Source organism: Saimiri boliviensis, chromosome 9 (genome assembly GCF_048565385.1).
Source record: "Saimiri boliviensis isolate mSaiBol1 chromosome 9, mSaiBol1.pri, whole genome shotgun sequence".
NCBI classification, from domain to species: Eukaryota; Metazoa; Chordata; class Mammalia; order Primates; family Cebidae; genus Saimiri; species Saimiri boliviensis.
Window position 1 is genome coordinate 21,376,276 of NC_133457.1, and position 19,654 is coordinate 21,395,929.

General features: G+C 39.0%; 1 protein-coding gene across 1 annotated transcript in view; it reads left to right on the forward strand.

Moving 5' to 3' along the window:
- RSRC1 (arginine and serine rich coiled-coil 1) overlaps positions 1 to 19,654 on the forward strand; it is a 400,525-nt gene that overhangs the window by 214,327 nt on the left and 166,544 nt on the right. Inside the window, exon 7 of the mRNA XM_074405388.1 lies at positions 10,238 to 10,289. Within this exon, the coding sequence (XP_074261489.1) occupies positions 10,238 to 10,289 (52 nt within the window). The remainder of the gene's footprint in view (positions 1 to 10,237; positions 10,290 to 19,654) is intronic.

Here is a 19,654-nt window from a genome sequence, read left to right on the forward strand (position 1 = left end):
TAATTAAACTGAAAGTGGTTAAGTGTGCTGATACATGTTTCCCTAGGACATTACAGAAACATAGATCAGGAAAATGTAATCATCAGGAAGAGAGGAAAAAAATAAGCTAAAACTGATGAGATTTTCTGGAAGTGATGTTCCTTGAGCTGAGCTTTGAAAGAATACTCATTAGCTAGGAGCAGGAGGTTATGGAGACAAAGGCAACGTATACATTTATATGTAGAGTGATATGGTTTGGCTGTGCCCCCACCAAATCTCAACTTGAATTGTATCTCCCAGAACTGTGGGAGGGGCCCAGGGGAAGGTAATTGAATCATGGGAGCTGGTCTTTCCTGTGCTGTTCTCCTGATAGTAAGTCTCACAAGATCTGATGGATTTATCAGGGGTTCCTCCTTTTGCTTCCTCCTCACTTTTCTCTTGCCGCTGCCATGTAAGAAGTGCCTGATCCGACCTAGTGGCTCATACCTGTAATCTGAGCACTTTGCGAGGCTGAGGCAGGCAGATCACGAGGTTGGGAGTTCCCGACCAGCCTGACCAACATGGTGAAACCTATCTCTACTAAAAATACAAAAATTAGCTGGGCATGGTGGCATGTGCCTGTAATCCCAGCTACTCAGGAGGCTGAGGCAGGAGAATTGCTTGAACCCGAAAGGTGGAGGTTGCCTGGGCAACAGAGTGAGACTCTGTTTCAAAAAAAAAAAAAGAGGAAAAAAGAAAGAAAAAAAGAAGTGCCTTTTGCCTCCCGCCATGATTTTGAGACCTCCCCAGCCATGTGAAACTGTAAGACCAATTAAACCTCCTTCTGTTCCCAGTTTCGGGTACGTCTTTATCAGCAGCTTGAAAATGTACTAATAAAGTAAATTGGTACCAATAGAGTGGAACATTGCTGAAAAGATACCCAAAAATATGGAAATGACCTTCGAACTGGGTAACGGGCAGAGATTAGAACAATGCCTCCTGTGGAGGAAAATGTGGGAAGGTTTGGAACTCCCTAGAGACTTGTTGAATGGCTTTGCCCAAAATATTGATAGCGATATGGACAATAAAATCCAGGCTAAGGTGGTCTCACATGGAGATGAGGAACTTGGGAACTGGAGCAAAGGTGACTCTTGTTACGTTTTAGCAAAGAGATTGGAGGCATTTTGCCCCCACCCTAGAGATGTGTGGATAATTTAGGGTATCTGGTGGAAGAAATTTCTAAGCAGCAAAACATTCAAGAGGTGACTTGGGTACTGTTAAAGGCATTCAGGTTTAAAAGGGAAACAGAGCATAAAAGTTGAGAAAATTTGCAGCTTGACTATGCAGTAGAAAAAAACTGTTATGGGTAGAAATTCAAGCTGGCTGAAGAAATTTGCATAAGTAGCAAGGATCCTAATGTTAATCCCCAAGACCATGAAGAAAATGTCTCCAGGCCATGTCAGAGACCTTCATGGCAGCCCCTCTCACCAGAGGCCCAGAGGCCCAGGAGGAAAAAGTGGTTTTGAGGGCAGGGCCCAGTTCCCTGTGCTGTGTGCAGTCTAGGGACTTGGTGCCCTGTGTCTTAGGCACTCCAACCATGGCTAAAAAGGGCCAACACACATCTCTGGCTGTGGCTTCAGAAGGTGGAAGCCCCAAGCCCTGGCAGCTTCCATGTGATGTTAAGCCTACGGGTGCACAGAAGTCAAGAATTGAGGTTGGGAACCTCCACCTAGCTTTCAGAAGATATGTGGAAATGCCTGGTTGCCCAGGCAAGTTTGCTGCAGGAGCAGGACCCTCCTGGAGAACCTCTGCTATGGCAGTGCAGAAGGGAAATAGAAAGTCGGAGCCCCCACACGGAGTCCCTAGTGGGGTGTTGCCTAATAGAGCTGTGAGAAGAGGACTACCATCCTCCAGGCCCCTGAATGGTAGATGTACCGACAGCTTGAACCACACACATGGAAAAGCTGCAGACATTCAGTGCCAGCCCGTGAAAGCAGCCAGGTAGGAGGATGTACCCTGCAATGTCACAGGGGCAGAGCTGCCCAAGATGTCGGAACCCACCTCTTGCATCAGCATAATCTGAATGTGAGACCTGTAGTCAAAGGATATAATTTTGGAGCTTTAAAGTTTGACTGCCCCACTGGATTTTGGACTTGTGTGGGCCCAGTAACCCCTTTGTTTTGGCCAGTTTCTCCCATTTGGAATGGTTATATTTACCCTATACCTGTACCCCCATTGTATCTGGGAAGTAACTAGCTTGCTTTTGATTTTTCAGGCTTATAGGTGGAAGGAACTTGCTTTGTCTCAGATGAGACTTTGGACTGTAGACTTGGGTTAATGCTGAAATGTGTTAAGACTTTGGGGGACTATTGGGAAGACATGGTTGGTTTTGAAACGTGAGGACATGAGATTTGAAGGGACCAGGGTGGAATGATATGGTGTGGCTGTGTCCCCACCAAATCTCAACTTGAATGGTATCTCCCAGAATTCCCACATGTTGTGCGAGGGATCCAGGGGGTAGTAATTGAATCACTATCATGATTGAATCATGGTAATGAATAAGTCTCACCTGATCTGATGAGTTGATCAGGGGTTTCTTCTTTTCCTCTTCATTTTTCTCTTGCCACCACCATGTAAGAAGTATCTTTGACATCTTGCCAGGATTCTGAGGCCTCCCTAGCCATGTGGAACCATAAGTCCAATTAAACGTCTTTCTCTTCCCAGTTTTGGGTTTGTCCTTATGATCTGCATGAAAACAGACTAATGCATAGAGATAGTATATTTTTATTAAAATGCATGGCTGTGTGACTTTCAGCAAGTTATTTTACTTCACAAGATTGTTGTCAGTATTAAAAGAAATGATAGACCACAGCTTCCAGTCACGATGGAGTAACAAGGATCATATTTACTCTCCAACTTGAAACAACTAAAAAACTTGACAAAATATTTGTAAAAACAGCTCTCAAGACAGTGAGCATTAAATATGAAGGATGATGATTCCTGAGAGATGGGAAAAATGAGATGATTCCTATGATTGCCTAGTAGAGGAAGTTTCTAGATCATGCTACAAAGAGGAGAAACACAGGCAGAGTTCAGTGGTCTCCTTGAGTTGAGAAGCTGGAGCTGTGAGACCAGGGAGGCCAAAGCATCTGGGATTCACAGAATAAGTTACCACAGAGGAGTGAGCTGCAGATCTTCACAGGGTGCCCCTTGAGTATTTAGCAGACTGCTAATCAATACATGCATAAGGGGAAACTGAGGCTTGAGAAATAACCACCTGAAATGATTAGTGGGAACAGTAACTGCTACTCACACAGAGTTGAGAACAATTTCTGTTCTCAACAGCCTTCATGGTGTTTAAATAGAGTACTAAAAACTGTCTTCCCTTAATAGTGGAGGGAAATTACAGATGTAAAGCTGTTCTGGTCCTGCCTAACAAAGCAGGATGCAAAGTGATCAAACTACTTTCCAAGTACTTTAACTGCATCCTAGAACCAAATTCCAAGTCTACTTATAGGAATACGAAAATATCCGGCACTGACACAATAAAATGTCTGACATCCTTTCAAAAATGACCAAAGGTGAGAAAATATAACATATATTAAAGAGAAAGCAAGAAAATACACTAGATGTTAAAGAGAAAAATCAGGTGAAACTGACCCAGAATTGACACAGTAATAGATTTAGTAGACAAGGACATTATTAATAGAGTTATTATAACTGTATGGCACCTGATCAGAGAGCTGTACTAGAAGGAGTGAACATATTAAGTAGAGACATGAAAACTATTTAAAAAAACAAAAAACAAAATTCTAGACATGAAGGCTATACAGCTGAGATGAAAAATACACTGGATAAGATTAGGGGATATGATATAGAAAATGGATTAGTGAACTAGAAGACATAGCAAAAGGAACTATCTAGATGAAACTAGAGAGAAAAAGAAGGCTTAAAAAAGAAGAGCATTTGTGAATTGTGGTACAATTTTACGTAGCCAACCATACAACATACATGTAATTGGAATTGCCAAAGGAAAGGAAAAGAAGCAGCAGAAAAACTGAATAATGACTGAAAATTTTCCAAATTTGATAAAAACTATAAACCAACAGACTCAAGAAGCTCAATGAACCCCAAACACACACAAAAGAAAGATGAATGAGGCTGGGTGTGGTGACTTTCGTCTGTAATCCCAGCAGTTTGGAAGGCCGAGGTGGGTAATCACTTGAGGTCAGGCCAACATGGTAAAACTCTGACTCTACAAAGTATATAAAAATTAGCCAGTCATGGTGGCATGTGCCAGTAATCTCAGCTACCTGGGAGGTTGAAGCAGGAGAATTTCTTGAACCCAGGAGGCTAAGGTTGTAGTGATCTGAGATTACACCATTGCACTCCACCCTGGCCAACAGAGCGAGACTCTGTCTCAAAAAAAAAAAAAGAAAGAAAAGTGAATGATGAATTAAATTACATCAAGTCATATCATAATCAGATTGCTTTTTAATACCAGTTATGGGAAGAAAATCTTAAAAGCAGATAAAAATATATACTTATTATTATGCACAGAGGTATGCAAATACGTATGAAAGCAGATTTTTCACTGGAAACAATGCAAACCACAGTCAGTAAAGTAAGATCATTAAAAGACCAAAAGAAAAGTTTTATAAAATTTGAATTCTATGCCTTGAGAGAATATCTTTCAAAAATGAAGGCCAAATGAATATTTTTTAAAAGATACACAGAAACTGAAACAACTCATCACCAAATAACCTGCACAACAAGAAATGTCACCGAGTGCCTTTTTAGCATTAGGAAAATGGAAAGTCTGGGTTAACATAAGAGAATAGAGAGTGATAGAAATGCTAACCACGTCGGTAAATATGTCCCTTTAAAACATAACTTCTCAAAGCATCAACAACAACGTTTTGTGGAATTTATAGCAATATATGACAACAATGACAATAATACTAAGAAAACTTGGAGGGAAGAAATAAAAGAAGCATTGTAAGGTTTTGGTAGTATAGAATAAATGATATAATAAAGAATTATGACTAATAAGCCAACAAGGAATATAAAATACCATTATAAAGTACCCAATCTAGGCCAGGCATAGTGGCTCACTCACTGCACTATAGTGTAGTTATTCTTGTAAAACACATTCTCATCTGGATGTAGATATAGGCATACATTTCACACTGGTCAAGATACCTAGAGACATGATAAGGGAAGAAGGGCTGTATTTGGAAGACTTAACAACTTTCTTAACAAATCAAAATTTAGCGTTTAATAGTAAATAAAATTTCAGACACTTGTATAGTATGTAACTGTACATGCAATACCTTATTTGATGTGTATTAGATATTTTGGAAGAATTTTGCAAAAACATTAGCTTCTTTTAGAATTCCCTTTTAGAATAGCTATGAAAAATAAATTTGCTGAAACCACTTGTTAACAATTATAGAGATTTCTGGCTGCACATGGTGGCTCATGCTTGTAATCCCAGCACTTTGGGAGGTCAAGGCAGGCGGATCACCTAAGGTCAGGAGTTCAAGACCAGCCTGGCCAATGTGGTAAAACCCCATCTGTACTAAAAAATACACACATACACACAAATTAGCTGGCTGTGGTGGCAGGTACCTGTAGTCCCAAGTACTTGGGGAGGCTGAGGTGGAGAATCACTTGAACCCAGGACACAGAGATTGCAGTGAGTCAGGACTGCGCCACTGCACTCCAGCCTGGGTGACAGAGTGAGATTCTGTCTCAAAAAATATATACATATGTGAGAAGGCAGAAAAGTAAATTGCAGTGTGGTGGACTAATAATATAGTAAGCGTATGTTGCTCTAAACAATTCAATTATAAAGCAGTTTTTCAGATTGTAAAATAAAGCAAGATTCAACTACATGCTACTTACTTAAAAATATACACTATATCTATATAAAGGCATTAGCAGGTAACAATGATGGAAAAAGATAAACCAGGCTAAAACGTAGTAATGTTAAGATGTCAGTTCTCCCCAAATTGATGTGTAGAGTTGGTTCAGTCCCATGCATGCTCCCAGCAGGCCTTTTAAAAAAATAAATGGACAACTTTATTCGAAAAATTGGGAATGCAAAGGAGCTAGAAGAGCCAAAACTGCATTGAAAAAAACAAGTTAGAGGAGTTACTCTATCTGATTTCAAGAGTTAATATAAAGCAATAATAATCAAGACAGATTAGCATCACTATTGACATCAGTATTGTCATCACTATTGACAAATAGATCAATGGACCAGAATTAGAGTCTAGAAACAGACTCATTGTATATGTGTGTGTATATGGTAAATTGATTTTTGAGAAAAATGCCAAGTCAATTGAGTGGAGAAAAGATAGGTTTTTCCACAGATGGTACTGGAACAATTGGATAGCCATATATAGTACCCAAATAAAAAGGTTTTTAGTGCACAACTTGCACTGTATTAAAAAATTAACTGAGATACCATCTCACACCAGTTAGAATGGCGATCGTTAAACAACAGATGCTGGAGAGGATGTGGAGAAATAGGAACACTTTTACACTGTTGGTGGGAATGTAAATTAATTCAACCATTGTGGAAGACAGTGTGGCGATTCCTCAAGGACCTAAAAATAGAAATCCCATTTGACCCAGCAATCCCATTACTGGGTATATATCCAAAGGATTATAAATCATTCTACTACAAGGACACGTGCACACGAATGTTCATTGCAGCACTGTTTACAATAGCAAAGACCTGGAACCAACCCAAATGCCCAACGATGATAGACTGGATAGGGAAAATGTGGTACATATACACCATGGAATATTACGCAGCCATCAAAAACGATGAGTTCACGTCCTTTGTAGGGACATGGATGAACCTGGAAACCATCATTCTCAGCAAACTGACACAAGAGCAGAAAATCAAACACCGTATATTCTCTCTCATAGGCGGGTGTTGAACAATGAGAACACATGGACACAGGGAGGGGAGCACTACACACTGGGGTCTGTTGGGGGGAAATGGGGGAGGGGCGGGGGTGGGGAGGTGGGAAGGGATAGCGTGGGGAGAAATGACAGATACAGGTGAGGGGACGGAAGGCAGCAAAGCACACTGCCATGTGTGTACCTATGCAACAATCTTGCATGTTCATCACATGTACCCCAAAACCTAAAATGCAATAAAAAAAAAAAGTTAAAAAAAAAAAAAGAAAAGGCTATTTGCAGACAGACAACCTATTCAAGAAAAGGCTTGAGCAAAGTAAAAGCAAAATAAAACTATTTATAAAATACAGATTACTTATAAAAGTTTGATCAATCTAACAATATATTTATCCCCATAGTTGAAGTTCATCCCTCTATTTTATAAATAAAATTTAGCAAGTTGTATCTGCACAGGCAAATATTTTTAGAAACAAATTTCATTTACTGGGTAAATATGTTATTTTGGATATTTTTTTCTAAATGGAGTCAAAACTCTATATGCATTTATTATCTGTGTGTATTAATTGATTTTATTTCCCGAGTATTCTAGTCATTTAGTTAGAATAGTCCTGAGATTTAGAGTCAGTGTCTTAGTTTTAGTTTCTCATTTGTTAAGTGATGCAAATTACTAAACTGCTGTCATTTTCTGGTTTTCTTTGTCTTTGAAATATGAATCCTGTTTTATAAATTGTTGGAGTTATTAGTGAAAAATAAATATATCTTAACAGGTGTATTTATTATAAACATATGCCATTTAGACTTTTTCCTAGCTGGGCATAGTGGCTCACATTTGTAATCCTAGTACTTTGGGAGGGCAAGGTGGGAGGATTGCTTGAGGCCAGGCCCAGCCTGGACAACATGGTTAGACATCAACTCTGTGAAACAACAGAAAAAAGGAGCTGGATGTGGTGGTGTACACCGATAGTCCTACCTACTCAGGGAGCTGAGGCAGGAAGATTACTTGAGCCCAGGAGTTGAACACTACAGTAAGCCATGATCACACTACTGTGCTTTAGCCTGGGCAACAGAGTGAGACGCTGTCTCTTACAAAAGAAAAGAAAAGAAAAGAAAAGAATCCTCTTTGCTTAGGAATAGTAGTCACCATATATTCAAGATAATGAGAGGAAGATATCTATAGAGGGAGATTCATGGAGTACAAGACTTGGACAATATTGCTATTAATGTTTTATTGAATGTTGGGTACACATTATGCATATTTTTTCTGTATCTTAAATATTTCTTAATTGTTAAAAATAAAATCTTTCCTTATGAAATACAAAAAAAAAAAAATTTCTTTCTTATGAAATAACCAGTAAAGTGCCTAGGATTTTTCTATCAAAGGACACTACTTACAAGGACATTGACATGCGTGTTTCCTAATTCTTCACTTGCTTAGGAGCTGCTTGAATCTGGCCCATGAAAGTATCGTATTTATCCCCACAGTTCTGTGTTGGTTTTCATGGTAACTTAAATGCTTGTGAAAAAGTAACAAATTTCATAACTCTGGGCTTGCGTTTCTCCGTGACAGCAATCAGTTGGTGCTCAATATCAGCTGCTTCCTTTAGTTGGAGCATGTGCTTGACAGTTCTCCATACTCCCTGTGCTTTCTGATACTAATGTCAAACGTCATTTGCCATTTATCATAAATGTTTGCTTCTGTGGCTTGTTACCTTTAGACATTTTAATTTTTGACTGTTATATTCAGTAGATATCACAGTCTTCCATTGATATTTTGCACTGATATTTTAATTTGATGTCATGTATTTCTAATACTTTAAAACTTAATAAGCATGCTCATATACATTTTCCCTTAAAAATATGACATAAAGTACTCTTCATTGGTTGTCATCTCCTCCTCTGAGAACCAGTCAGCCCTTTTGTTTGACCAATTAAATATTTTCAAGTCTGTGTTGTCCTGTTTGACCTTTCTGTTATTGTTTCAGCTCATGCCTTCCTCTCACCTGGAATTCATTAATTGGCACCTAACTGAGCTCCTTGCCTCTAGACATATTCCTTTCCATTTATCCTCAAACATATTGCTAGAGTGATGTATCAAAGTGCAGATCTGATCACATCACCCCTTTGTTTAAGATTTTCCTAAGTCTCTTCATCTTCCGTGGCAGGGGTTGGCAAACTTCTTCTTTAAAATTCAGATAGATATTTTAGGCTCTGCTGGTCCTAAGATTCCTGCTTCAAATAATCAACTCCTGTTGTTGAGTTGATCACAAAAGCCACTGTAGGCAGTATGTAAACAAATGGCATAGCCCATGTCCCAGAAAACTTATTTACAAAGCCAGGCCACCGGTCCAGGGCTATAGTTTCTTAATCCCTGTTCTGTGATATAAAAGGTTCTCCCGGTCTCCTCACTTGTCTCATCTCCCACTCTTCCATCTTGTTTCCTATAGGTCTTTCAGAAGGACCATTCAAATTCTTAAACTTTTCTGAGCACAGCATCTTCTTCCTATATCCAATTATTTAATTCTTTTATTCAAGTTGGGTTTCTTTTTACAAATAGCAAAATATTCTAATGTATCACACAAATTATTAATTTTGAAATGATTTTTCATATATAAAATGGGGTTAATTTATTGCAGACATCTTTATAAATATATGAAGTGAAGTCTCAAGTATGGACAATAGTTTTTTTTAAACAGGTTTTTAGTAAAAAGTCATAACCCTGACATAATTAATGTTATTTTGTTATTGCTTAATATGTTATCCAAAAATCTCAGTGTGCAGTCACTGGTAGGAAATTAGTTTAGTTTCATTGTTATCAACTGTATTGAATTAAGGTTCACTGAAAGAACAATTTTAGGACAGTTCATAGGAACTGGAAGTTCATAAATATAAGCCACATTGTAAACTATCTTCATCACAACTACTCCTTTAAATTCCAGTTAGGAAAGCAGAAAATACTTGGTTTTAGAGTCTGACTTGCCTGAAATATTGGACTTCAACGTTGCTATTTAAATTCTCATAGATTGCTTGCCTGTTTCTATATGGAAAGAAGTAACACAACTTGAGAATATGTTGTTAAATTTGCGTGCTTTGCCTTGTTAGTAATTTCAGTCAATTAAGTTATTGCTGATTGGTACAATGTTGGATAGTAAGCAAAACTTTTTCCGGAAGAAAGAAGAAGTTTATCATTCTTGCATCGTATATGCAAATGCAAGATGCGATGTATTTTAATATCAGTTATGTTAAAGCTCTCTAAATTTTCTAATATCGGCATACAAATGCATTAATTTAAAGCTCCATCTATTAAAACTGATCTGTAGTTAGTTTTTTTTTTTTTCTTTTTTAGCCACCAGCTGAACAGGCCAAAGCCAGACTGCAGCTGGTTCTCGAAGCTGCTGGTAAGTGTTGATACTTAACTTTTATTAAATAAAGAAGTGACAAGTACACCCTAGGCTGGTAGCATGCTTAGAGGTGAGTCAAAAAGAAAACTGTTTTTATATATCCTCACAAATTTATCAAATCTAGATTATATGTATAGCCATATATTATCCAAAATATTTATTGCTGCAGTATAATGCTAAGTATAATGCTAACAGGTCATTCTTTACCTTTTCATTTATAAAATTGGTTTCAGTTTTAGTTTTATATTTTGATGAAGCCCAATTTATTAATTTGTCTTTTATGTACTCTGCTTTTGGTGACATGTTTAAGAATTTTTTGACTAGTCCTGGATTATGATTTTTTTTCTTACATTTTCTTTTTCTGAAGGAAACATTAAAATAGAGGAGTTAGTCTTAAATGTAAAGTGCAAAACCATAAAATAAAAGTTTTATGGTTTTATCAACTGTGTTGAGTCAACATTCATTGAAAGAACAATTTTAGGACAGTTCATAGGAACTGGAAGCATATAAGCCGCGTTACATCCTATCTTCATCACAATTGTTTCTTTAAATTCCAGTTAGGAGATGAATTCAGAGAAATAAAAAGGTTTCATGGTTTTACACTTTACATTTAAGACTAGCGCCTCCATTGTAATTTTTTAAATAAGGTGTAATGTTTAGGTTGAGATTTTCCTAGTTCTAAGGAAAATGAGATCAATGTCATTTAGTAATTTCCCCAATTCCATTGAACTCACTGGACTGTATGTTCTTGATATCATGTATTCTTAAAGTACTGTATATTTTATTTCTCAATGGAACTGTAATTCTGTGACTTTGATCTTAGATATCATGTTCAGTTGCATATAGACATTAAATACTTTACTTTTAAAAAAATTAAGATCTATATTTTCTGAGTACTGATATCTTACTTTTAATCTTAATTTGCTCTTCAAAAATGTATATAACTTAGTCAAACAGTAAGTTGTAATGAGTAGTAAAATAGTCCCCTCTTATACATGGTGGATATCTTCTAAGCTTCCACTTGATGTCTCAAACCCTGGGTACTACAAAAGCCTGTATCTATTTCTATATCTATATATCTATTTCTATATCTAATCTATATGTAGATGCACACATACATATACACGCTATATTTTTTCTTATATATACATACCCATGATAAAGTCTACTTTATAAATTAGGTAAGAGATTAACAATGATAATAAAATGGAAAAATTATAATATGCTTTGGAAAATATAAATGTGGTTTCTTTCTCTCATTCTCAAAGTATCTCGTACTGTAATCACCTATTATTGGACCACGGTTGACCACAGGTAACTGAAGCCACAGCAGGTGACACTGCAACTGCAGATAATGCAGGACTACTGTACATATTTCTAAAAATTACTTACTGTAGAGACCTCATAATTTCTAGCTGGAAAGATGAGAATTCTATTTTAACATCAAAAGTAATTTCAGACCACCAAATGATAGCAGTTATATTTTTAGGATTCATTGATCAAGAAAATATACATGTGCATATTGATTCAAGGATCTCTTGCATTAGCTCTTTGTATTCTCATTTAAAGTGTCCACAGTCTAAAGATTGGGAACTCCAGTATGAATGATATATACCAGCTTCCTGAATTATTTACCACATTGTTATAAAGATTGGCAAATGTTTTCGTTTCGATGAAGTGTCCCTATACTCCTCCTTATTACTCTAGAAATCATTTATACTTTGTTTTTCTCTTACTCATTTTATCTTTAATTATGTAGAAAACATTACTTACTAAAATTTTGTTGCTAATGGTTTTTTATATTTTCACTCAAATATACTGTAGCATAAATCTAATTAATGATTCTTTATAATTCACATAATATGTATGGCATTTTGCTTTGAAAAAATATTTCCAGCTTATAATTTGAGTATTGGTAAATTCTTGCTTTGAAGGAAAGTATTTATGTTTCCTAGCTCAGAAAACATTTGTTTCCACTAATACAATTTTAAATAATTTTATTTCATAGACTTTTTCAGTTTAAAGAAAATATTTAGCCTGATGTTAAGCACATTTGAAAACAGATCAGATACTCCAGACCTTACAGCGTGTAACTTGCTTATATCCATCTGAGTTATCATCCCTCACTTTTAACTTTAATGTTCTGAATTGTATATAAGAATAAAGAGCTAGATTTTGTGAATTTGAGAAACATCCAAAATTATGACATTTTCAAGTTAAAAAAATTTATTTTGGCCTAGATTAGCAAAGGATAGACTTCAGCTAAATGTTCAGTTTTCTAAGTCACTCTTACTGAATATTTATGTCGTCCAACTTTTCCTTCTTACCAATAACACTGTAATGAACAACTTCTTATACGTTGTGTTAGTCGTATTTTTTTTTTATTTTGGGGAGATTTGCTACTATAGAAATGAATTTATGAGGTTAGAGGGTATTAACATTTTAGGTGGGTCCAAAAGTAATTGCTTTTTTTGGCAAAACTACAGTTAGTTTTGCACAAATTTAATAGAATGGCTTTTTGTACATTTTTGCTAAATGGTTTTATAAAAGTTTTGTGCTACTTTTCATTGCCACTGGGTAAATAATCATTTTGCTAGAATTTTTTTGATGCCAGTTCTGTGAATATATTGCTGTATAATATAACGTATTATACCTTTTCGAAGACAACTATCCAGTATTGTTTTTCATGAGAACGTGTGGCTTGGTAGAGGGGAACCGGCGGCTTGGGATAAGCAGGGAAAGAGTACACGAGCAACTTACCATCTAGGTTCTAGTTCTCTTTCCGGTGATGAATTTTAAGTTGTTCATTATATTATTAAAAATAAGCAAATAAGAAGAACTTGAGACCTATCTGGTAAGTTTTGCAATCCAACCTAGTCTCAAGGTTGAGATAAATGGATAGGGAAGTCTAGTGGTACCCATTGTCACATTGGAGTCCACTTAGGTTCCTAAAAATACAGCTTGATTTGGGGGCCTTAAAAGTGGGCATAGGCAAAGACTTTGGGCCTTATGCTAGATTCTTGAGGCAAGGTTGATTTTAGCCTTACAAGCAGCATAACTTGATAGATAAGGTTCATATGTAGAAATCCTACTGATTAGACTTAGTTGTTTACTCCAGCTCCAAGTCCAGAAGGAAGTTTTATGTTTTAACTATTGCATTGTAATTGATTATATTAGCAAACATTAATAATGTTAGTTTGGAATTAAAATCGGTTTAGAATATTTAGCCGTGATTTTTAGTGGCGTGATTCTGAAAGACATATAAAGGACTGAAAGAAGATTAAACAAAATGTAACTATAGGGTGTTATGAATATTATAACAAACATAAATTTGAGTCTGAGATTTTATTTGAGTTAGAATCATATTTTATATGTGCTAAACTATTACATATTTGTACTTTGGTTCAAAACCTTGAAAGTTTTATCTTTGACTCTTTTATAGGCATTAATTCACCTAGACTTGATTATTCTGATTTTGAATTTTTAAAAAATTTATCCCTTTATTGTCTCTCCCACTGCCATCTCCTTAGGCTACATGCCAAACATTTCACTCAAGGATGATTCCATTACCTCCTAATTGGTTTCCTGCTTCAATTCTATTACTTCTCTAGAGAGACACTAATGAGTAGTGGAAAGATCCTAAGCCTGCCATCACCACTTGTTCTGTAACTTTGAGCAGTTTAATGTTTATTGTTTAGCCAGAACAGAGGTGTTTTTTTAAAATCAAATGTGACAGATATATTTTTTTCTAGTTCATTGAGGTGAAATTTATATAACATAAAATTAATCATAATTGTTTAAAGTGAACAATTCAGTGGCATTCAGTATATTCACAGTGTTGTGCAACCACCAACTCTGTCTAGTTCTAAACGTTTCCGTCCCTCCAGAGTGAAACCTCTTACCTACTAGCAGTTTCTCCCCATTTTCCTTTCCCTCAAGACCTTGACAACTACCAGTCTCCCTCAGTCTCTGTCTATTCTGGATATTTCATATAAATGGAATCATATAATATGTGACCTTGTGTGTCTGGCTTCTTTCATTTAGTATGTTTTGAAGTTATAGACAAATAGTATGTCAGTACTTCATACCTTTTTCATTGCTAAATAATTTGTTTTATATACATATATACAACTTGTTTATCCACTGATGGAAATTTGGGCTGTTTCTACCTTTGGTCTATTGTGAGTACATTTGAATATGTGTGTTTATGTACTTGTTTGAGTACCTGTTTGGTGGTTTTTAAGGTGTATACCTAGGAGGGTGATTGTGGGTTACTTGGTAATTCTATGTTTAATTTTCTAAGAAACCACAAAACATTTTCCACAGCAGCTGAACCATTTTACTTTCCCACTTAAATAGCAGTATATGAAACAGTTCCCTATTGCCTCAACTACACCATATCACACATTTAAGTTACCTGTTTGAAACTGTTTGTATTTGAGGGCTTCTCTTTTTTTTTTTTTTTTTTTTTTTTTCCCAAGACGGAGTTTCGCTCTTGTTACCCAGGCTGGAGTGCAATGGTGCGATCTCGGCTCACCGCAACCTCCGCCTCCTGGGTTCAGGCAATTCTCCTGCCTCAGCCTCCCGAGTAGCTGGGATTATAGGCACACATCACCATGCCCAGCTAATTTTTTGTATTTTTAGTAGAGACGGGGTTTCACCTTGTTGACCAGGATGGTCTCGATCTCTTGACCTCGTGATCCACCCGCCTCAGCCTCCCAAAGTGCTGGGATTACAGGCTTGAGCCACCGCGCCCGGCCTGAGGGCTTCTCTTTACCATAATTTCTTTATCTGTAAGAGGGAAAGATAATAACTACCGTGTCGGCTGTTGTGAAAATAATAACACATGAAATATCTTGCCCAGAGCCTGAAAAGTGATAGCCACCAGAAAATATGTATTTCATCTTGATTTTTGTGGACACCACTCCTAGATGATTCTTTCTTGGTGTTATGGGATCTTTAGGGTATTGCTTTTCTGGCTGGAAAACTCTCTGTGGTTGCTGCAGTGGAACAGTCAGCTCCAGGTACCAGCACAGACACCAGCTCTCTGAGAGGCTGCAGCTGGATCAGGCACACTGCAAGCAGCTTCCATATAAGAACACAGTGGCACCCAGAGGCTGCAGGGCCCCAAAGAGGGAGTCATAGTCCTGGCTTGGGGAGCTTCTGGGTCTGAGCTTCCCAGAGGGCCACAGCTCTTTTCTCCTTCTCTTTGCCTGCAACGTGGTGAGCAACCAGCATGTCTCATCCCTGTTTGTGTTATAGCTCTTTTAGCCTCCCTACTCATTGGGTCCTGAGTTCTTGTATCTGGGGACTTCTCTTTACCATAATTTCTTTGTCTGTAAGAGGGAAAGATAATAACTACTATGTTGGGCTGTTGTGAAAATATTCTTCCTACAATCAGGAAGAATGAGGTACCCACATAAGAAGCTACCCTCTCTGCTACTGGTTATGCTGTGGTCTGCAGCTCTCCACAGAGAAAAGGATGAGTGGATGGCTTCTCTCTGCAGGCAAGTTGTTCCGTCATGTCTACGGCTCTCAGCAGAGAGGAAGCCCTAGAGTGGGTGGCTCCTCTCTGCGGGCAGGTCCTCTCCTTGTCTCTGCAGCTCTCAGCAGAGAAGGTAGCTTCTCTCTACAGCTGGTCCTCCCATCTTCTCTCCATCCTCTGTTCTGCTCTGGCTGAACCTGGGGCTTTTATGGGCCTTAGAAGGGGAGGAAGTGCACACCAATTGGTCTGTGGGCAGGCATGGGCAGGCCCAGAAAAGGCACAAGTCCCTACTCTGGTCTGTGGGACTGGCAGCCCAGCTGCCAGCCTTCAGGCCCTCCCTGGACTAAGATAGGGCCTCACTGGGGACCTATCCCCTTCCGCCCAGGAGAACTTCTGCCTCCTGCCACCATCCGTGACACCCAGGCTGCTTGCAACAAGGGGCACTTGCAGGCCAGCACCCAGCAACCCTCAACCCTCTGCCTTCAGCTTCCTCCTCAACTTGTTCTGGTCATCGCCCAAAGTGTACCGGGAGCTGAGGCGGCAGAGGGCTTGTATGTCCGTGCCGCCCACTGCATGTGGCATGTACATACCCGGCCGGGTTATGACAGTTCCTGGACTTGCCCCCAGCCCTGCCCTGAGATCAGAGCAGGTACCAGGAGTGGAAAGAGGCCAGCAGTAGGAACGGGCACCCTTAAGCCTGCAAAGGTGAGGCAGAGATTTTCCGAGGCCCTCAAGAGTACAGAGAGACCTGGGTTCACAGTCCCAATTTGGGGGCTACAGCCATGCTCATGAGAGCAGTGCTGCTGCCTGCTTCTGGCCTCTGCTGGCTCTGTGGAGTGTGCAGCCCCAGCTGTGCCCCCTTGCAGCCTAGGGTAAGGACTCCAGGTCCTCACTGGGCCCAGGCTGGTGACTGGGGCAGAGAGATGTCTCTGCAAGCTCCTGCTTTGGCCTCAGCTCTCAGGGGTGGCCCAGAGTTCCCCCTCACCCATCTAGCAGCTCTTCTTGGTTGGTGGTGGGGTCGGGGATGGCTAGAGCATCTCCCAGAGTGTGCCTGGCCATCAGGAATGTCGGGCCTGGCAGTCACCCAAATGTGGGGCAGATCCTGGGGACAGCCTCAGGAGGCCCTTGTCAGAGCCTTCTCCCAAGGTGTAGGAACCCAGTGCCCTCAGCAGGGCAGCCATGCTGCTGTCCAGGTCCTTGAAGTGGGCACTGCTGGCCCCCAAAAACATGGCCCCAGCTCTGCCTCCTTCCCTGCAACCTCTGCAGCAGCAGTGGGTAAGAGTAGTAACATGGTGCCAGGGTCCAGAGCCACAGAGGCTCCTGGCCTGGGGGCGGGTCTCAGCCAGCCATAGGAGGGTGGAGGCAGCACAGCTGGCTGCCTTGGGGATACAGGGCACAGGGGACCCACTGCTGCTTTTGCTGCTCCCTCAGCCTTTTTTAGAATTATTACTGTGCTTTTTTTCCCCCATTGGTCTTTGAGTTTTCCATATTCTTTTCCACCTGGGAAGCTTTCCACATCCTTTTTCTCGTCTATGAATGCCTTCTTTCTTTCTTTTTCCCTCCCCAAACACTTCAAGGCCCTTCTAAAACAAGATTTCCACATGATTTCCCTATTTTAGTACCTAATCTTTCTCTCCTCCTTTGAATTCTTTTAGTCATGTCTGCACACCAGTTATACTGATATTTATTCATACAGTGCTGATATTAATATTTAGTTGTTTCATGAATTTTATACATTTTTTTTCAATGAAGTAAACTTCCTATGGTCAGGAACTATATATTTAGCCAGGCATGGTAGCTCCCTTCTATAATTCCAGCACTTGCAGAGGCTAAGATGGGAGGTTTACTCAAGCCCAGGAGTTTGAGACTAGCCTGGGCAACCTGGTAAAACTCTGTCTCTAAGAAAAAACAAAACTTAGCGAGGCATGGTGTCACATGCTTCTAGTCCTAGCCTCTTGGGAGGCTGAGGCAGGACAGTTGCTTGTGCCCAAGAAGTCGAGGGTTTAGTGAGCCGTGATTGTGCCACTGTACTCCAGTGTGGGTAACAGAGTGAGATCCTGTCTCAAAAAAAAAAAAAAAAGGGGGGGGGGAACTATATTTAAAACTTCTACATATTTCCCAGGAGTTTTAATAATACCTATAGTAGTACTACACCAGAACTGTTAATATTTGGTGAGTCATTGTAGAGAAACAAAGGATTTAGATATCTGAAAATCCTTTAGATGCTGGTGTGCTCATTTTAACTGCTGTGTGATAGATTTTATAATAAATATACTGTGATGTTACCCAGCTTCAAAAGCAGAAAATATATAACTTAACTTTTTACAGTTAAACTTTAAGCTAGTACTTGACAGAAAAGACAGTTAAACATGGTTATTACATGGGGGAATGGGGAAGACAGGAAGTTTAGGTAAAGACTCGTTTGTCTCCATCACTTTTGTTCTTGCCTTTGTCTGTCTTGATAGCCCCATTCCAAACATCATCTGGATTTTCTACAAAAATGTATTATCATCTTATCCCAAATATGTGCTTGAGTCTAAAGAATTTGGAAGAGAGATTTTGCCAAAACATATTTTTCATCAGTATGGGACGACAATACCTGTAACACAATTTTTGTTGAAGCCTCCTCAATATTTTACTCTTAATAGAATTGACACATGCACCTTTAGAATTACATTTCTGATGTTAGAAGAAAAGGTAAAAATTTCTTTTGGTGCATATGTTGTAAAACAACATCAGAAAATCTCTGTGTAACAGTATTTAGTTTTCTGCATAATATCTACAATCTTTTGTATTGCACCTTTTGGTTTTCAAAGCACTTGAATAAATCTTTATCTTTTGACTCATACCACTGCATGGAGAGCTAATTAAGTCCATTTTACAAATATCCTGAAAGCTTAAGTGATGCATAAAAAATTACAGAGCTAATAAGTGACAGAGCCAGGACTCAACTCCAGTGATTTCTGACTTTCCATCTACGTCCGTTTTATTTCCTCCTTCTCCTCCTCCCCTTTTCCTTCCCCTCCTCCCCCTCTCATCTTCCTCCTCTTCTTTCTTCTTTCTTCTTCTTCATCGTTGTGTTCATCTTTGTCTTCATCTTCATCTTCATCTTTGTCTTCTTCGTCTTCTTCGTCTTGCTCTGTCACCCAGGCTGGAATGCAGTGGCATGAGCTTGGCTCACCACAACCTCCATATCCCATATTCCCAGGTTCAAGAGATTCTCCTGCCTCAGCCTCCCAAGTAGCTGGGATTACAAGTGTGTGCCACCACACCCAGCTAATTTCTTGTATTTTTGGCGGAGAGAGGCTTTTGCCATGTTGGCCAGGCTGGTCTCAAACTCCTAGCCTCAAGTGATTCACCCGCCTCAGCCTCCCAAAGTGGTGGGACTGCAGGCATGAACCACCCCACCTGATCCTCAAATTACTTCTGATTCATAAGTTAAATACCTGAGTTATATTGGGCATAAAGTAAGGTAATAGATAATATTACAAAATGTATAACCTTATTCTGTAAGACTTCATTCTACAATTATTTTATGATAAAATAATTTCTATCCTCAAGTAAGCCTTTGGTTCTGAGGTAAGTTTTCCTTTTTCTTTTTTTCTTTTTTCTTTTTTTTTTTTTTGTATTTTATTGCACTTTAGATTCTGGGATACATGTGAAGAATGTGCGGGATTGTTGCGTAGGTACATACATGGCAATGTGGTTTACTGCCTCCATCCCCATCACCTATATCTAGCATTTCTCCCCATGTTATCCCTCCCCAACTCCCTACCCTTCTGCTGTCCCTCCCCTAGTCCCCCCAACAGATGCCAGTGTGTGATGCTCCCCTCCCTGTTTCCGTGTGTTCTCATTGTTCAAAACCTGCCTATGAGTG